This window comes from Hyla sarda, chromosome 2 (assembly GCF_029499605.1).
Source record: "Hyla sarda isolate aHylSar1 chromosome 2, aHylSar1.hap1, whole genome shotgun sequence".
Classification (NCBI taxonomy): domain Eukaryota; kingdom Metazoa; phylum Chordata; class Amphibia; order Anura; family Hylidae; genus Hyla; species Hyla sarda.
The window spans coordinates 304,842,246-304,856,250 of record NC_079190.1 but is presented as its reverse complement, the minus strand read 5'-3'; the positions used below and the strand labels follow the sequence as shown (position 1 = coordinate 304,856,250).

Here is a 14,005-nt window from a genome sequence, read left to right as displayed (position 1 = left end):
TGACCCACGGGCCCGGTTCATGTCTGCTCACCCGACCCATGACCTATGTCATGGTTCGAGAAGGGTTTAATGCATCTAGTCCTCCTGAAAGCAGTTTCTTATTTTGTGCAGAAAAGGAGGTTATCTTTTATTTACCATATTCAAAAAATAAAAATATATAAGCATCTTTCACTTAAATTGGTACTCCGGCACTAAGACATCTTATCCCCTATCCAAAGGATAGGGGATAAGATGCCTCACCGCTGGGGTCCCGCCGCTGGGGACCCCCGTGATCTTCCACGCCGCACCCCGTTAGCATCAGCTCCCGGCGCATGCTCGCTCCGGGTCTGATTACTAGCGATCACAGGGACGGAGCATAGTGACGTCACGGCTCCGCCCCCGTGTGACGTCATGCTCCGCCCCCTCAATGCAAGCTTACGGAGGTGGCGTCACATTGAGGGGGCAGAGCCGTGACGTCACTATGCTCCGTCCCTATGATCGCTAGTAATCAGACCCGGAGCGAGCACGCTCCAGGAGCTGATGCTAACGCGGTGCGGCGTGGAAGATTAAGGGGGTCCCCAGCGGCGGGACCCCCGTGGTCAGGCATCTTATCCCCAATCCTTTGGATAGGGGATAAGATGTCTTAGCACCGGAGTACCCCTTTAAAAACATTGGTACTGGTAAAGGGAAAAATTAAATAGCAGGGTAATTTTTGATTTTTATTAGACCTACAAAATATTTTTTTAAGCATTGCAGATATAAGCCAATTGTAACAATATGATAGCAGAAATGACTAGTAAATACTGAGGTTTTGTCTGTCCATGTCGGACCGAGCTATTTTTACTGCACAAGGAATAAAGTTTTCACAAGCACTATAATGGTGAGTGCCTGTCAAGATTCTCATTGCTACTGTTGTGAATATTGTTACCTTATGAATGAGATCAAGCACTTTCATATATGCAAAAGCCATTGTTACCTGCCCACATTACTTTGGCATAATACCACTCCTAAGCGTACTAGATTCGAATCAGATTGTACCAACATCTACTTCTACATGAACTGTAACAATATATTACTATTTAATGCCAATGTATCATTTCTTCGCAGTGCCACAGGTAGAAGAGGAGGAGGAAGACCATATTGAGAAAGGTAAGTCTGGTATTAACATATTTATAGACCAAAGCAAAAACGCTGAAATGTTCTTGAAAACTGATTTCCAAAATTAAAATATTATATTTAGTTGCATCTGTTCTTCCATTTCTCTTACACTTAATCAAAAGCTACATTTATTTATGCTCTTTCCTCTGTGGGAGATGTATAGCGCACAGATCTAATTTTTTTTAATTTATTTTACCATCAGTTGTGATAGGTTCAGATGTGAATATATAATACAGTGAAGCCTCTTTAAGAAGACCACCTAAAGGCAACTATTCATAATGTATTTCTGACTGAAACTCATGAAATGTGGTCTGGATAAAAGGGGAGGGGGTCTTCTCAAAAAGGTGTTTCGCTGTATGTGCGTACAGACCATTGCCTCCTAAGTGAAATGATCATATTTTGTAATCTCTATGTAAAATTTTATATTCAAAATATTTAGATAATGAAGAGGAAGCTACTGCAGAAGAAGAAGGTAAGAACTTGTTACCCAAAACATTTTATACATTTTCCCTTGCCTAGCCAGACAGTTTTTTTCATTCACTTTAAAGCAGAAGCTGCAAGATAGAGGAGGACTTTGCATAACTTTTAAAGCAAACAAAGAAAGTGAGTGTGTGAGTTTGCTAGTGGGTGTGATTACGAGATGTGGGATTTAAGATTAAAGGACTTTAGATTTGGGGAGTTTGAAAGAGACCTTGTTGCATTATTCATATTATTTACAGTCTGATTCTATTTGATATCTTTGCTATTCCCATTACTAAAATGCCCTCCATGACTGACAATGCATTCCTTTTTTTTTTATTTTTTATATTCTTTATTTGTAATTTTATAACAGAGCAGAAAAGACAGAGACATTGCGTTACTTAACCATCTATAAATCAATATAGCTATTAGCATCGGTCTCTTGTAAGGAAAAAAAAGAAAAACTGTAAAGAAAGAACACACTACCCAAAAATATCTGATAAATAAGCTACAAAGAAAAATGAAAAATGCCTCTTTTGTGCCCTTTCAGCTACCCTTCTCTTCCTCTGTGCTCTCTTCATTCTCTTCATAATCCATAGACCTCTGGTAGTCCTTCCACGCCTGCCATACACTCAGGAACCACATCTCATCCTCTCTATTTGCTAACCGTACATTCTCCAGGTGCATAGCATCGTTTACCTTAGTATACCAGAGGGCTATGGATGGGGTTTCCTTCTTTCACCAAAAAGAAGTAACACAGCTTCTGGCCGTAACTACCAGAAAACTAATCAAGGAATAGCTATATATCTTCAGCGGAATGTCATTATGTTGTAAAAGAAAAAACTCTGGCGACCATGGAATCACCCCTTTCGTTACTCTTTCCATAGACCGGTGTACCTGCTCCCAGAAACTTCTGATCTGAGGGCATTGCCAGAAGATGTGTAACAAAGTGCCTGGTTACTTCTCACAACGCCAGCATAGTGTATTTAGATCTTTCTGGATTTTTTCTAGTCCTATGGGCACTCTATACAATCGTGAGATTATGTTATGATTGGCCTCCTGCATACTCGTAGATAGAACAGAACCATGTGCTTGTCCAAATATCTTATGCGAGTTCTGTGCCCATGGCAGAGTTCACAGATTAGAAAAATCGGATACTTCTCTGGCACTCGCAGGATCCGTGTTGGTGGTCAATTAGGTGAGAGACTTCAGGTGTGATAAAGAATTCGGTCTTGTCCCCACGAGGTAACGGCACAGTGTGCGCTGGTCTTTTGGGCCTTTTTCCCTTCTCTTTTTCAAGCTCTAAATATCTTATGCCACTCCTCCTGCGTAAAGCCCCTATTCAAGTCTTTTTCCCATTTTTTAGTGTAGGCTGGTAAAGACTGACCTTTTGATGTCATCCATATCTGATAGATTCTGGAGAGAGCATGTTTAATCTGTGTTTCTTTGAGACATAGATCCTCAAAGATTGTGTTGCTCTCTCTGTACCATTCTGGTTTTGGGTTTGAAGCCATATAATGTTTGAATTGTATTCTCCTCCAAGCTCTCATCTTAACCGCTGAAAAAATCTCATCCGGATCTCTACATTCCTTTGGTGAGTCTTCCTTCCTCATATGAATTACTCTTTATCTCTCCACCACCTCCTATTTTCTATAGATTGGGTCATCTACTCCAACTAAAAAACCTGGATGGCCTATTATTGGGGTTTGTTGAGAGTTGTATGGTAAAAAAAATCTCTCGTACTTGCTCTTCCATACAAACCCTGTATGTAGCCCAGATAGTCGGGTAGTCTTTTATCCTATCCAACTCTCTCCCTGAACCCCACGGAAGGGCATTTAGTGGAATTTGACTTGACGCTCTTTCAATCTACCCATAGCTTACTAGGTGAGCCTTTACACCATTCAATCACCCGGGCGAGATGTGTAGCAATGTTGTAACCTTTCAAATTTGGGAGACCTACTCCCCCTTTCTCTTTACGTTGACACATCGTCTCCCTTTTAATCCTTGGTCTCTTCCCCCCCCCCCCCCCCCCATATAAACTCCTTTTGTATAGTAGCTCTTTCCTTAAAAAAAATAAGTAGATGGAAAATAAGTGGAGATACATTGAAATATATATAAGATATCTGGTAAAATCGACATCTTGTACAGCGCACAACGTCCAAACCAAGAAAACAGGTTTGGGGACCATTTTTGACAGATCTTTTTCAACAGTGGTGGAATATTTAAATTATATACCGTAGTTCTTTTTTGTCTACAGATATCCATATCCCTAAAATTTTATTGCACGTTCTGACCAAGTGAAGTTGAAATGACTTTGGAGCTGTACCGCAGTGTCTCTTTTTAAGTTAATATTCAATGCTGATGAATGCTCCAGTTAATCTTAAAATTAGATAAACAGGCATAGTTTTCATATTCTTTCATCAGGGAAGGAAGAGAGACCACTGGATTTGTAATAAAAAAAAATTAATCATCCACGAAAGCCGCCACTTTATGCATGCTACCCTGGATCATTATCCCTCTCACCTCTGGGTTCTTCCTAATCCTGCAGAGAAATGATTCCAATACCAGAACAAAAATCAGTGGTGACAAGGGGTAGCCTTGTCTGGTTCCGTTTCTTAAATCAAATTCCTCTGAGACAATCCCATTGACCCTTATCTTAGCTGTTGGAGAACGATATAGTTCTAATACACAATTTAAGAAGTGTTTTTGAATTCCCAGGTATCTAAGGGTTTCCTCCATATAGATCCAGTTCACCCGGTCGAATGCTTTTTCCGCATCTGTTCCTAATAACATAAATGCAATCTTCTTCGACCGGGCGAACTGGATCAGATCTATCGTTCTCGTAGTGTTGTCCTTAGCCTCTCTTCCTGCGCTGAACCCTACTTGATCTAAGTGAATAATACCCTCAATTGCTCTCGCCAGTCTACCAGCGAAGATTTTCGAGAAAAGTTTATAATCTGCATTTAACAATGAGATAGGCCTATAGCTTCCACATTGCAATTTATCTTTTCCCTCTTTGGGGATTACCACAATTATCGCTCGACTCGCATCTTTCGGTAATGCTTTCCCTCTCGAACGGTATTGAATGCTTTCAAAAAGTATGGGGACAACGGTTCTCTTATCCTTTTGTAGTAAACTAGCAAGAACCCATCGGGGCCCGGGGACTTCCTTTCTGCTGTATTCTTAAGTGCCTGCTCCAATTCTTCCATAGTTATTTCTTCTTCCAGTCTATCTATCACTTCACTATGCAGTCTTGGTGAGCCTGATTCTATTATGTATGTTTAAATTTTTCCCCTGAATTTTTTACACATAGTAGCAGGATTATGCCTATCGATATGATAGAGCTCCTCATAAAATGTTTTGAATGTTTCGGCTATCGTGGATGGACAGTGTGTGACCTTTTGTGCATCTTGTCTTATTTTTGGGATGTATTATTTTGCTATTTGCCCCTTTGATGCTGCCGCCAGTGCCTTCCCTATCTTATTTCCAAATTCATATATCTGTCCTCTCGTCTTTGCTTTTTGTTTTTTCGCTTCCTCCATCAAGAGGGACCTAAGTTCTTCCCTTTTCTGCCTCACTATTTGCTGTATTTTAGGGTCATCAGTCCTTTTTTGGGTTAATTCTATTCTTTCCGATGTACATGTTGCTTGATGTACTGTATGCAGTCCTTGAAGAACAGAGTGTATACTGCTGTGCAAGATGTGTGCAAATTGTTCATTTGGAAACTCAGATCCAGGATCTAAAGAAGCAACTGGCAAGATTGAAATCCATTGTCAACTTGGAGAGGAGTCTGCAGCTCAAAGAACAAGCAGTCTTTGGAGCAGGGGTGGGGAAAGATAGTGGCTCAGTGTATATAGAAGACATATACCTAAATATAAAAAAAACACTTGCATAGCAATACTGAGGTCCCTTAAGGACTCAGCCCATTTTCACCTTAACCCCTTAAGGACCGGGTTTTTTTTCCATTTTTGCATTTTCGTTTTTTGCTCCTTGCCTTTAAAAAATCATAACTTTCAATTTTGCACCTAAAAATCCATATGATGGCTTATTTTTTTGCGCCACCAATTCTACTTTGTAATGACTGCAAGACAAAAAGAAAAAAGGACACGCGCCCCTAGTGTAATACTTCAAAACTTTGGGGTAAGGGAAGGGGTTGGTATTCCACTTACCAGATGGTGTTGCGCTATGGGCACAACACCTGGATAAGCTCGAGTGATGATGCAGTGTGCTGAATGCAGCCTGGATCCTCCGGTATCAGCGTGGCTGGCCGGCTTGCAGAGATATCAGGAACAGGAAAGGGAAAAATGATCCTCAATAGGCGCAATAAACAGCAGTGAAGGAGAATTCAATGGTCATCCATCATTCATATAAAGATATTTATTGAGCACACAATGGCCTTGTAATGACGTCAGTCATTTTGCCCAAAAATCTACGGTGAAACGGAAAAAAAATAATTGTGCGACAAAATTGAAAAAAAACCGCTGTTTTGTAACTTTTTGGGGCTTCCGTTTCTACGTAGTAAATTTTTCGGTAAAAATGACACCTTATCTTTATTCTGTAGGTCCATACGATTAAAATGATACCCTACTTATATAGGTTTGATTTTGTCGTACTTCTGGAAAAAATCATAACTACATGCAGGAAAATTAATACGTTTAAAATTGTCATCTTCTGACCCCTATAACTTTTTTATTTTTCCGTGTATGGGGCGGTATGAGGGCTCATTTTTTGCGCCGTGATCTGAAGTTTTTAACAGTACAATTTGCATTGATAGGACTTATTGATCGCTTTTTATTCATTTTTAAATGATATAAAAAGTGACCAAAAATGCACTATTTGGGACTTTGGAATTTTTTTGCGTGCAAGCCATTGACCGAGCGGTTTAATTAATTATATATTTTTATAATTCGGACATTTCCACACGCAGTGATACCATATATGTTTATTTTTATTTTTATTTACACTGTGTTTTTTTTTTTTTATGGGAAAAGGGGGGTGATTCAAACTTTTAATAGGGGAGGGGTTAAATTATATTCATTCACTTTTTTTTAAAACATTTTTACAAGGAGTAATAGGAGAAAATGTCCCCAAAATTTGTAACCCCATCTCTTCTGAGTATGGAAATACCCCATGTGTGGATGTCAAGTGCACTACATTGAGTCACATTTGGCTTTTGGAAAGCAAATTTTGCTGAAATGGTTTTTGGGGGGCATGTCACATTTAGGAAGCCTCTATGGTGCCAAAACAACAAAAAAACAAAAAAAAAAAAACACATGGCATACTATTTTGGAAACTACACCCCTCAAGGAACGTAACAAGGGATACAGTGAGCCCTAACACCTCACAGGCGTTTGACGACTTTAAGTTAAAGTTGGATGTGTAAATGAATTTTTTTTTTTCACTAAAATGCTGGTTTTGCCTCAAATTTTACATTTCTACAAGGGGTAATAGGAGAAATGCCCCCCAAAATGTGTAACCCCATTTCTTCTGACTATGGAAATACCCCATGTGTGGACGTCAAGTGCTCTGCTGGCGCACTGCAATGCTCAGAAGAGAAGGAGAGCCATTGAGCTTATGGAGAGAGAATTTGGTTGGAATAGAAGTTGGGGGCCTTGTGCATTTACAAAGCCCCCCGTGGTGCCAGAACAGTGGACCCCCCCCCCCACATGTGACCCCCATTTTGGAAACTACACCCCCGCAGAATTAAGTAAGGGGTGCAGTGAGCATTTACACCCCACTGGCGTTTGACAGATCTTTGGAACAGTGGGCTGTGCAAATGAAAAATTAGGGGTTTATTACATTCCGTGAGGGGTGTAGTTTCCAAAATGGGGTCACATGTGAGGGGGGGTCCATTGTTCTGGCACTATGGTGGCTTTGTAAACACACGTGGCCTTCAATTCCGGACAAATTTCCTCTTCAAAAGCCCAATGGCGCTCCTTCTCTTGAGCATTGTAGTTCGCCAGCAGAGCACTTTACATCCACTTATGGGGTATGTTCTTAAGTGACCCTAAACTGTTTCCTTGAAATACGACAGGGCTCCAAAGTGAGAGGGTGCCTCCAGCTGTCGCTAAACTCCTAGCATGCCTGGACAGTCAATGGCTGTCCAGAAATGCTGGGAGTTATTGTTTTGCAACAGCTGGAGGCTCAGTTTTGGAAACATTGCCGCACAATATGTTTTTTATTTTTATTGGGGAGGGGGGACAGTGTAAGGGGTGTATATGTAGTGTTTTACCCTTTATTGTGTGGTAGTGTAGTGTAGTGTTTTTAGGGTACATTTGCACTGACGGGTTTACAGTGAGTTTCCCGCTAGGAGTTTGCGCCGTGGCAGAAAATTTGCCGCAGCTCAAACTTGAAGCAGGAAACTTACTGTAAACCTGCTCGTGTGAATGTACCCTGTACATTCACATTGGGAGAGTGGGGGGGGGGGGGGGGCACACTGGTTGGAAAACTTTCAGTTAGGTTCTGTTACCTAACTCAGTAGTTTCCAACCAGGGTGGCTCCAGCTGTTGCAAACTGCAACTTCCAGCATGTACCGAAGGGCCGAAGGGCATGCTGGGAGGTGTAGTTATGCAACAGCTGGAGGTACGCAGCTACAACTCCCAGCATTCCGAGACAGCTGTTTGCTGTTTGGGCGTGCTGGGATTTGCAATTTTGCAACATCTGGAGGGCTACAGTTTAGAGACCACCACAACACAGGGATCTCCAAACTGTGACCATCCAGATGTTGCAAAACTACAAATCCCAGCATGCCCAGACAGCAAACTGCTGTGTGGGCATTCTGGGAGTTGTAGTTTTGAAAGATCTGGAGGGCCACAGTTTGGAGATCCCTGTGTTGTGGTGGTCTCTAAACTGTAGCCCTCTAAATCTTGCAAAACTACAAATCCCAGCATGCCCAAATGGCTGTCTGGGCATGATGGGAGTTGTAGTTTTGCAACATTTGGAGGGCTACAGTTTAGAGTGTATAGTGGTCTCAAAACTTTACCCCGCTCCGGGGACTGATTACAAACCGGGGTGCCGCGTGCAAGATCACGGGGGTCCCCAGCGGCGGGACTCCCGCAATCAGGCATCTTATCCCTTATCCAATGTTTCACAACCAGTGTGCCTCCAGTTGTTGCAAAACAACAACTCCCAGCATGCCCAGGCAGCCAAAGGGCTTATTGGGAGTTGTAGTTATTCAACAACTAACAACTAGAGGAGAACATTTTGGAGACATCTGTGAAGGGCCAGATGTTGCTGAACTACAATTCCCAGGATGCCAGGACAGTCTCGGCATGCTTTGAATTGTAGTTTTGCAACATCTGGAGGGCTACAGTTTGGACACCACTGTGCAGTGGTCTCCAAATTGTGCCCTTCCAAATGTTGCAAAACTACAACTCCCATCATGATGAGACTGTCCAGGCATGCTGGGAGTTGTAGTTCTGCAACATCTGAAGATTATCTGAACATCTGAATGCCTGGACTGTCTGGGCATGCTGAGAGTTGTAGTTTTGCAACATCTGGAAGAGCACAGTTTGGAGACTACTGCACAGTGGTCTCCAAACTGTGGGCCCTCCAGATGTTGCAAAACTACATCTGCCAGCATGCCCAGACAGCCAAAGGCTCTCTCGGCATGCTGGGAGTTGTAGTTTTGAAACTCCTAGAAGCAGCAGTGAAGATCACTTTACAGAGATCTTCACTGCTGCCTCTGACGCCACCACTGCTGCCACCAATTGCTTGTGCCTCCTTCCTGCCGCCAGTCCCCATGTGATCTCTGGTAACAGTCCCCCTGCATCAACGAGGTGCCTGCTGAATGATTTCCAGGACGTCAGGGTGTAGTCCAGTCTGAAGGCCAAGATATATGTGAGGGAAATGATAATAAAATACTAATCAGGGTTTGCTATAAGCCACCAAATATCATACGTGCATCAGAAAACATATTATTAAGGCATATACAGAAGTCAGAAAACCACAATGAGATGGTTATTAAAGAGGACTTTAATTATCTTGATATAAACTGGAAAATTGAGACCTGTGAATCTCATAGGGTAAAACAGGTTTTTAAAAGACAACATGTAGAAGTAAAGATGTCAGGCACCTCAGCATAGATACTGTCCCTTTTAAGGCTTTGGCTGGAAGCAAAGTGAACATTGTCCTTATTGAGCCAAGTGGTGGTGCATAGCATATAGGTAAGTAGATGATATATCAACGGAGGAGAAGGATGAAAAGAGGCAATGCCGCACTCACCATCAATAACAGACTTCTTTATTGTTCAGATCATAGCAGGTACAACAGAAAAGCAGGGGCCCCTCGGTGGGATGAATGCCGTTTTGTGTGACACAGCACACTTTACCTGCAGATACTCCAACCATTGTACCTGCTATGATCTGAACAATGAAGAAATAAAGTCTGTTATTAATGGCAAGTATGGAATTGCCTCTTTTTAGCCTCCCCCTCCGTTGATAAAACAGGTGTTTAGTTGCAAATCATTTTTTGTCCCAAATAGTACCAAACCATAGGGAATGCTCTACTGAACTTGAAGCATTGTGGGAATTTGTTGTTGCTGTTAAATAGTGCAGCATAGGCTATTATTATTGTTCAGGTTTTTTTTGTGCCTTTAAAGGCCGCTAATCTGGACAGGGCACAGCGGACAACATTTACTATCATGGGGTTGGTAAGGCACTGTTGTCTTTTGATTGAAGTAGCGGGAGAAAAAGACATCACATGATGTATTTTTTCTCCCACTATTCTCCCCAGGTTTCCCGACGGATGTCGCACTGCCATGTCATAACGGCAGTGTGAAAGAAGCCTAACACTGCTATGAATCTATTCAGGTACTTTTAAAGTGGTTTTAATGCTGTTACTGTCGGAAAGTTACAGTGGCATGTTGTAACCTATGGCAACTAACCTTGTTTACACTGCAATAGTGGATTTTGTATGCTTATATACCGTATTTATCGGCGTATAACACGCACTTTTTAGGCTAAAATTTTTAGCATAAAGTCTATGTGCGTGTTATACGGCGATACCGCCCCAGGAAAGGCAGGGGGAAAGAGGCCGTCGCTGCCCACTTCTCTCCCCCTGCCTTCCCTGGGGTCTAGAGCCCTGCTGCCGGCCCTTCTCACCCCCTGGCTATCGGCGCCGCTGCCCGTTCTGTCCCCCTGACTATCGGTACTGGCGCCGATAGCCAGGGGGAGAGAAGGGGCAGCGGCACCCATTGCCGGCGCCGCTGCCCCGTTGCCTCCCCCCATCCCCGGTGGCATAATTACCTGAGTCGGGTCCGTGCTGCTGCAGGCCTCCGGCGTGCGTCCCCTGCGTCGTTGCTATGCGCTGTACGGCGCGGCGCCGTGCATAGCAACGATGCACGGCGCCGCGCCGTACAGCGCATAGCAACGACGCAGGGGACGCACGCCGGAGGCCTGCAGCAGCACGGACCCGACTCAGGTAATTATGCCACCGGGGATGGGGGGAGGCAACGGGGCAGCGGCACCGGCAATGGGTGCCGCTGCCCCTTCTCTCCCCCTGGCTATCGGCGCCAGTACCGATAGTCAGGGGGACAGAACGGGCAGCGCGGACCCGACCCAGGTAATTATGCCACCGGGGATGGGGGGAGGCAACGGGGCAGCGGCGCCGGCAATGGGTGCCGCTGCCCCTTCTCTCCCCCTGGCTGTCGACGCCGCTTCTCTCCCCCTGGCTATCGGCGCCGGCAATGGGGTGCCGGTACCGATAGTCAGGGGGACAGAACGGGCAGCGGCGCCGATAGCCAGGGGGAGAGAAGGGTCGGCAGCAGGGCTCTAGACCCCAGGAAAGGCAGGGGGAGAGAAGCGGGCAGCGACGGCCTCTCTCCCTCCTGCCTTTCCTGGGGATGTATCGGGGTATACACGCGCACACACGCACCCTCATTTTACCATGGATATTTGGGTAAAAAACTTTTTTTACCCAAATATCCTTGGTAAAATGAGGGTGTGTGGTATACACCATACGGTACTCTAAAATAAAGCTGCATAAAGTATTCCTGGTGGTCGGCAGATGCCTGTCATTGTTAAAATGCACGCAGAGGTATCAGAAGTTGATGTCACCATTCCTAGTGATAAAAACGTGTAGGTTTCCATGTAATGGGGGCATGTTTGCTACAGTGTTGTTTATATTCAGGGACAAGTCATCTGTGCTATTTTAGCTGTTTATCCTTTTATGTTTCTTCTAGGGGCCTTGACCATGGCACTATACTAAGTGGTTGGCCCTCTAGGTACAGTTGACATCACATTGCTGATAACTTCTATGTTGTCCTCTTATCATATGTAAATTACACCATACTCTTTGGGGAGGTTATATACTTAGATCACTGTTCACCACTGATGGAGCTTAGGGGACATACATTTTATTGTTGCCCTCATCTCTGTTTTAGGGTAGGGTCACACCTAACGGATCTACAGCGTATTTTATGCTGCAGATCCACCGGTGACCCGATCCATTTTGTGCCTCCCAATCCATTTTGTGCCTTCTGTGGCTGCGAGCAGGCCAGGGGAAGAGCGAGGCAGGGGGGGATGCAACAGCTGGAGGCACAAAATGGGTTGGATAACCGGCGGATCCGCAGCGTAAAATACACTGCAGATTCGTTACGTGTGACCCTACTCTTTTTTTTTCTATTGTAATTATGCCATGGAACAATAAAGGCTTTGTATTTTCATAAAATGTCTTGTCTGTTGCAGTATTGTATTTGTAGGTGTTGTGTCACTTACAATAATCAGTCCAGTAGTTTCAAAGTTATGCCCCTCCATTGCAATATTGCTTAAGAGCTTCATGCACAATGGTGACGGGAAGCTGGCTTTCTGAGCTTGCTTGTCTCCTCGATATACCACAATATGCCTGCAATAGAGCAACGGAGGGGCATAACTTTGAAACTACTGGACCAATTTATGTAAGTGACACATTGTTTTACTTCTGTTCAGTGCAGTGAACAGGCTGTCAGTTTCCGCTCCAAGCAATAGAATTCAAAGTAATACAAAGTGTCCCTTTTAAACGACAGTGAAACCTCCCAAGAAGACCACTTATTTGTGAAGACCACCCCTATCTTTATCTGTGACCAATATTCATCCCATTATAGCCTATGGATGGTAATATGTTTCTACACAGCCTTATTAAAAAGGAGAGGCAACTGAGGTTAGCTACAACTTACCACACACTACCCTCTGCCCAGTGACTACCACTGACTACAGATTTATTGTGGAAGAGGAGACCAAGCATACAGTCTTGCATTTCGTCTCTTTAATAAGGATACAGAGCACCTCATTGACAGCATTACGCTGGTCAATTTTAGGATTTCGAAGTCAGGACACAAGAGTGGGCAGGACAACCACACAGAAAGCTTCCCTTCCCTGTGAAAGCTTAAAGGGGTACTCTGGTGGAAAAAAAATTTTAATCAACTGGTGCAAGAAATTTTAACAGATTTGTAAATTAGTTCTATTTAAAAATCTTAATCTTTCCAGTACTTATCAGCTGCTGTATGCTCCCCAGGTAGTTGTATTTCTTCCTGGTATTCTTTTCAGTCTGACCACAGTGCTCTCTGCTTACACCACTGTCCATGTCAGGAACTGTCCAGAGTACAAGCAAATCCCCATAGCAAACCTCTCCTACTCTGGACAGTTCCTGACATGGACAGAGGTGTCAGCGGAGAGGACTGTAGTTAGACAGAAAAGAACTCCAGAAAGAAATACAACTTCCTCTGCTTCATAAGCTGATAAGTACTGGAAGTAAGATTACGATTTTTAAATAGAACTAATTTACAAATCTATTTCGAACTTTGGGGCACTATAGTACCCCTTTAAAGTAAACGTGATGCATAGTTTTTTTCCTGATTTTAGCCAGATACTAAAATATGTTTACTTATCTGAAACATGATATCCATTTCTATTTTCTGATAGACAACTAGAGAGGACCTGTTCCATTCAGATAAATTGTAGACAGCCCTGACCATTCTAAGTGACCTTTTCAGAGGCCAATCAATATGGGGGGGGGGGGGGGGGTGCTGAGCTCTGCTGTAAATGGTAATGAATCCTGTGTTATCTCTCTGTTTGTGTCATATTTCATTCATTGTGCTCCTGAAAAGAAAGGCATTACTAGGGAAACAAATGATCTCTACAGAACAGGAAGGGAACACTTAAACAACACAATCAATCACACTTCCGTGAAATCACACTGTCCACTCAGGAAGCACTGATTGACAATCAATTTCACATGCTATTGTGCAAATGGAACAGACAGCAGGTGGAAATTATAGTCAATTAGCAAGACCGCAATAAAGGAATGGTTCTGCTGGTGGTGATCACAGACCACTTCTCAGTTCCTATGCTTCCTAGCTGATGTCAGGCTGGGTTCGAACTATGGAATTTTCGAGCAGATTTACACTTCAACAATTCTGGTGCACCTGAGTCCC

The 14,005-nt window shown here is 43.4% G+C and overlaps 1 protein-coding gene and 1 long non-coding RNA gene across 8 annotated transcripts in view; one reads left to right on the top strand and one right to left on the bottom strand.

Moving 5' to 3' along the window:
• LOC130356311 (troponin T, cardiac muscle isoforms-like) overlaps nt 1–14,005 on the top strand; it is a 190,942-nt gene that overhangs the window by 96,678 nt on the left and 80,259 nt on the right. For all 7 annotated transcript variants that reach the window (XM_056557625.1, XM_056557624.1, XM_056557623.1 and 4 more), the window contains 2 exons: nt 1,087–1,128; nt 1,577–1,609. In XM_056557625.1, the coding sequence (XP_056413600.1) occupies nt 1,087–1,128; nt 1,577–1,609 (75 nt within the window). The remainder of the gene's footprint in view (nt 1–1,086; nt 1,129–1,576; nt 1,610–14,005) is intronic.
• The window catches only part of LOC130356312 (uncharacterized), a 57,413-nt gene continuing 47,846 nt past the window's right edge, over nt 4,439–14,005 (bottom strand). The window contains exon 3 of the long non-coding RNA XR_008888847.1: nt 4,439–5,867. This is a non-coding gene — a long non-coding RNA (uncharacterized LOC130356312). The remainder of the gene's footprint in view (nt 5,868–14,005) is intronic.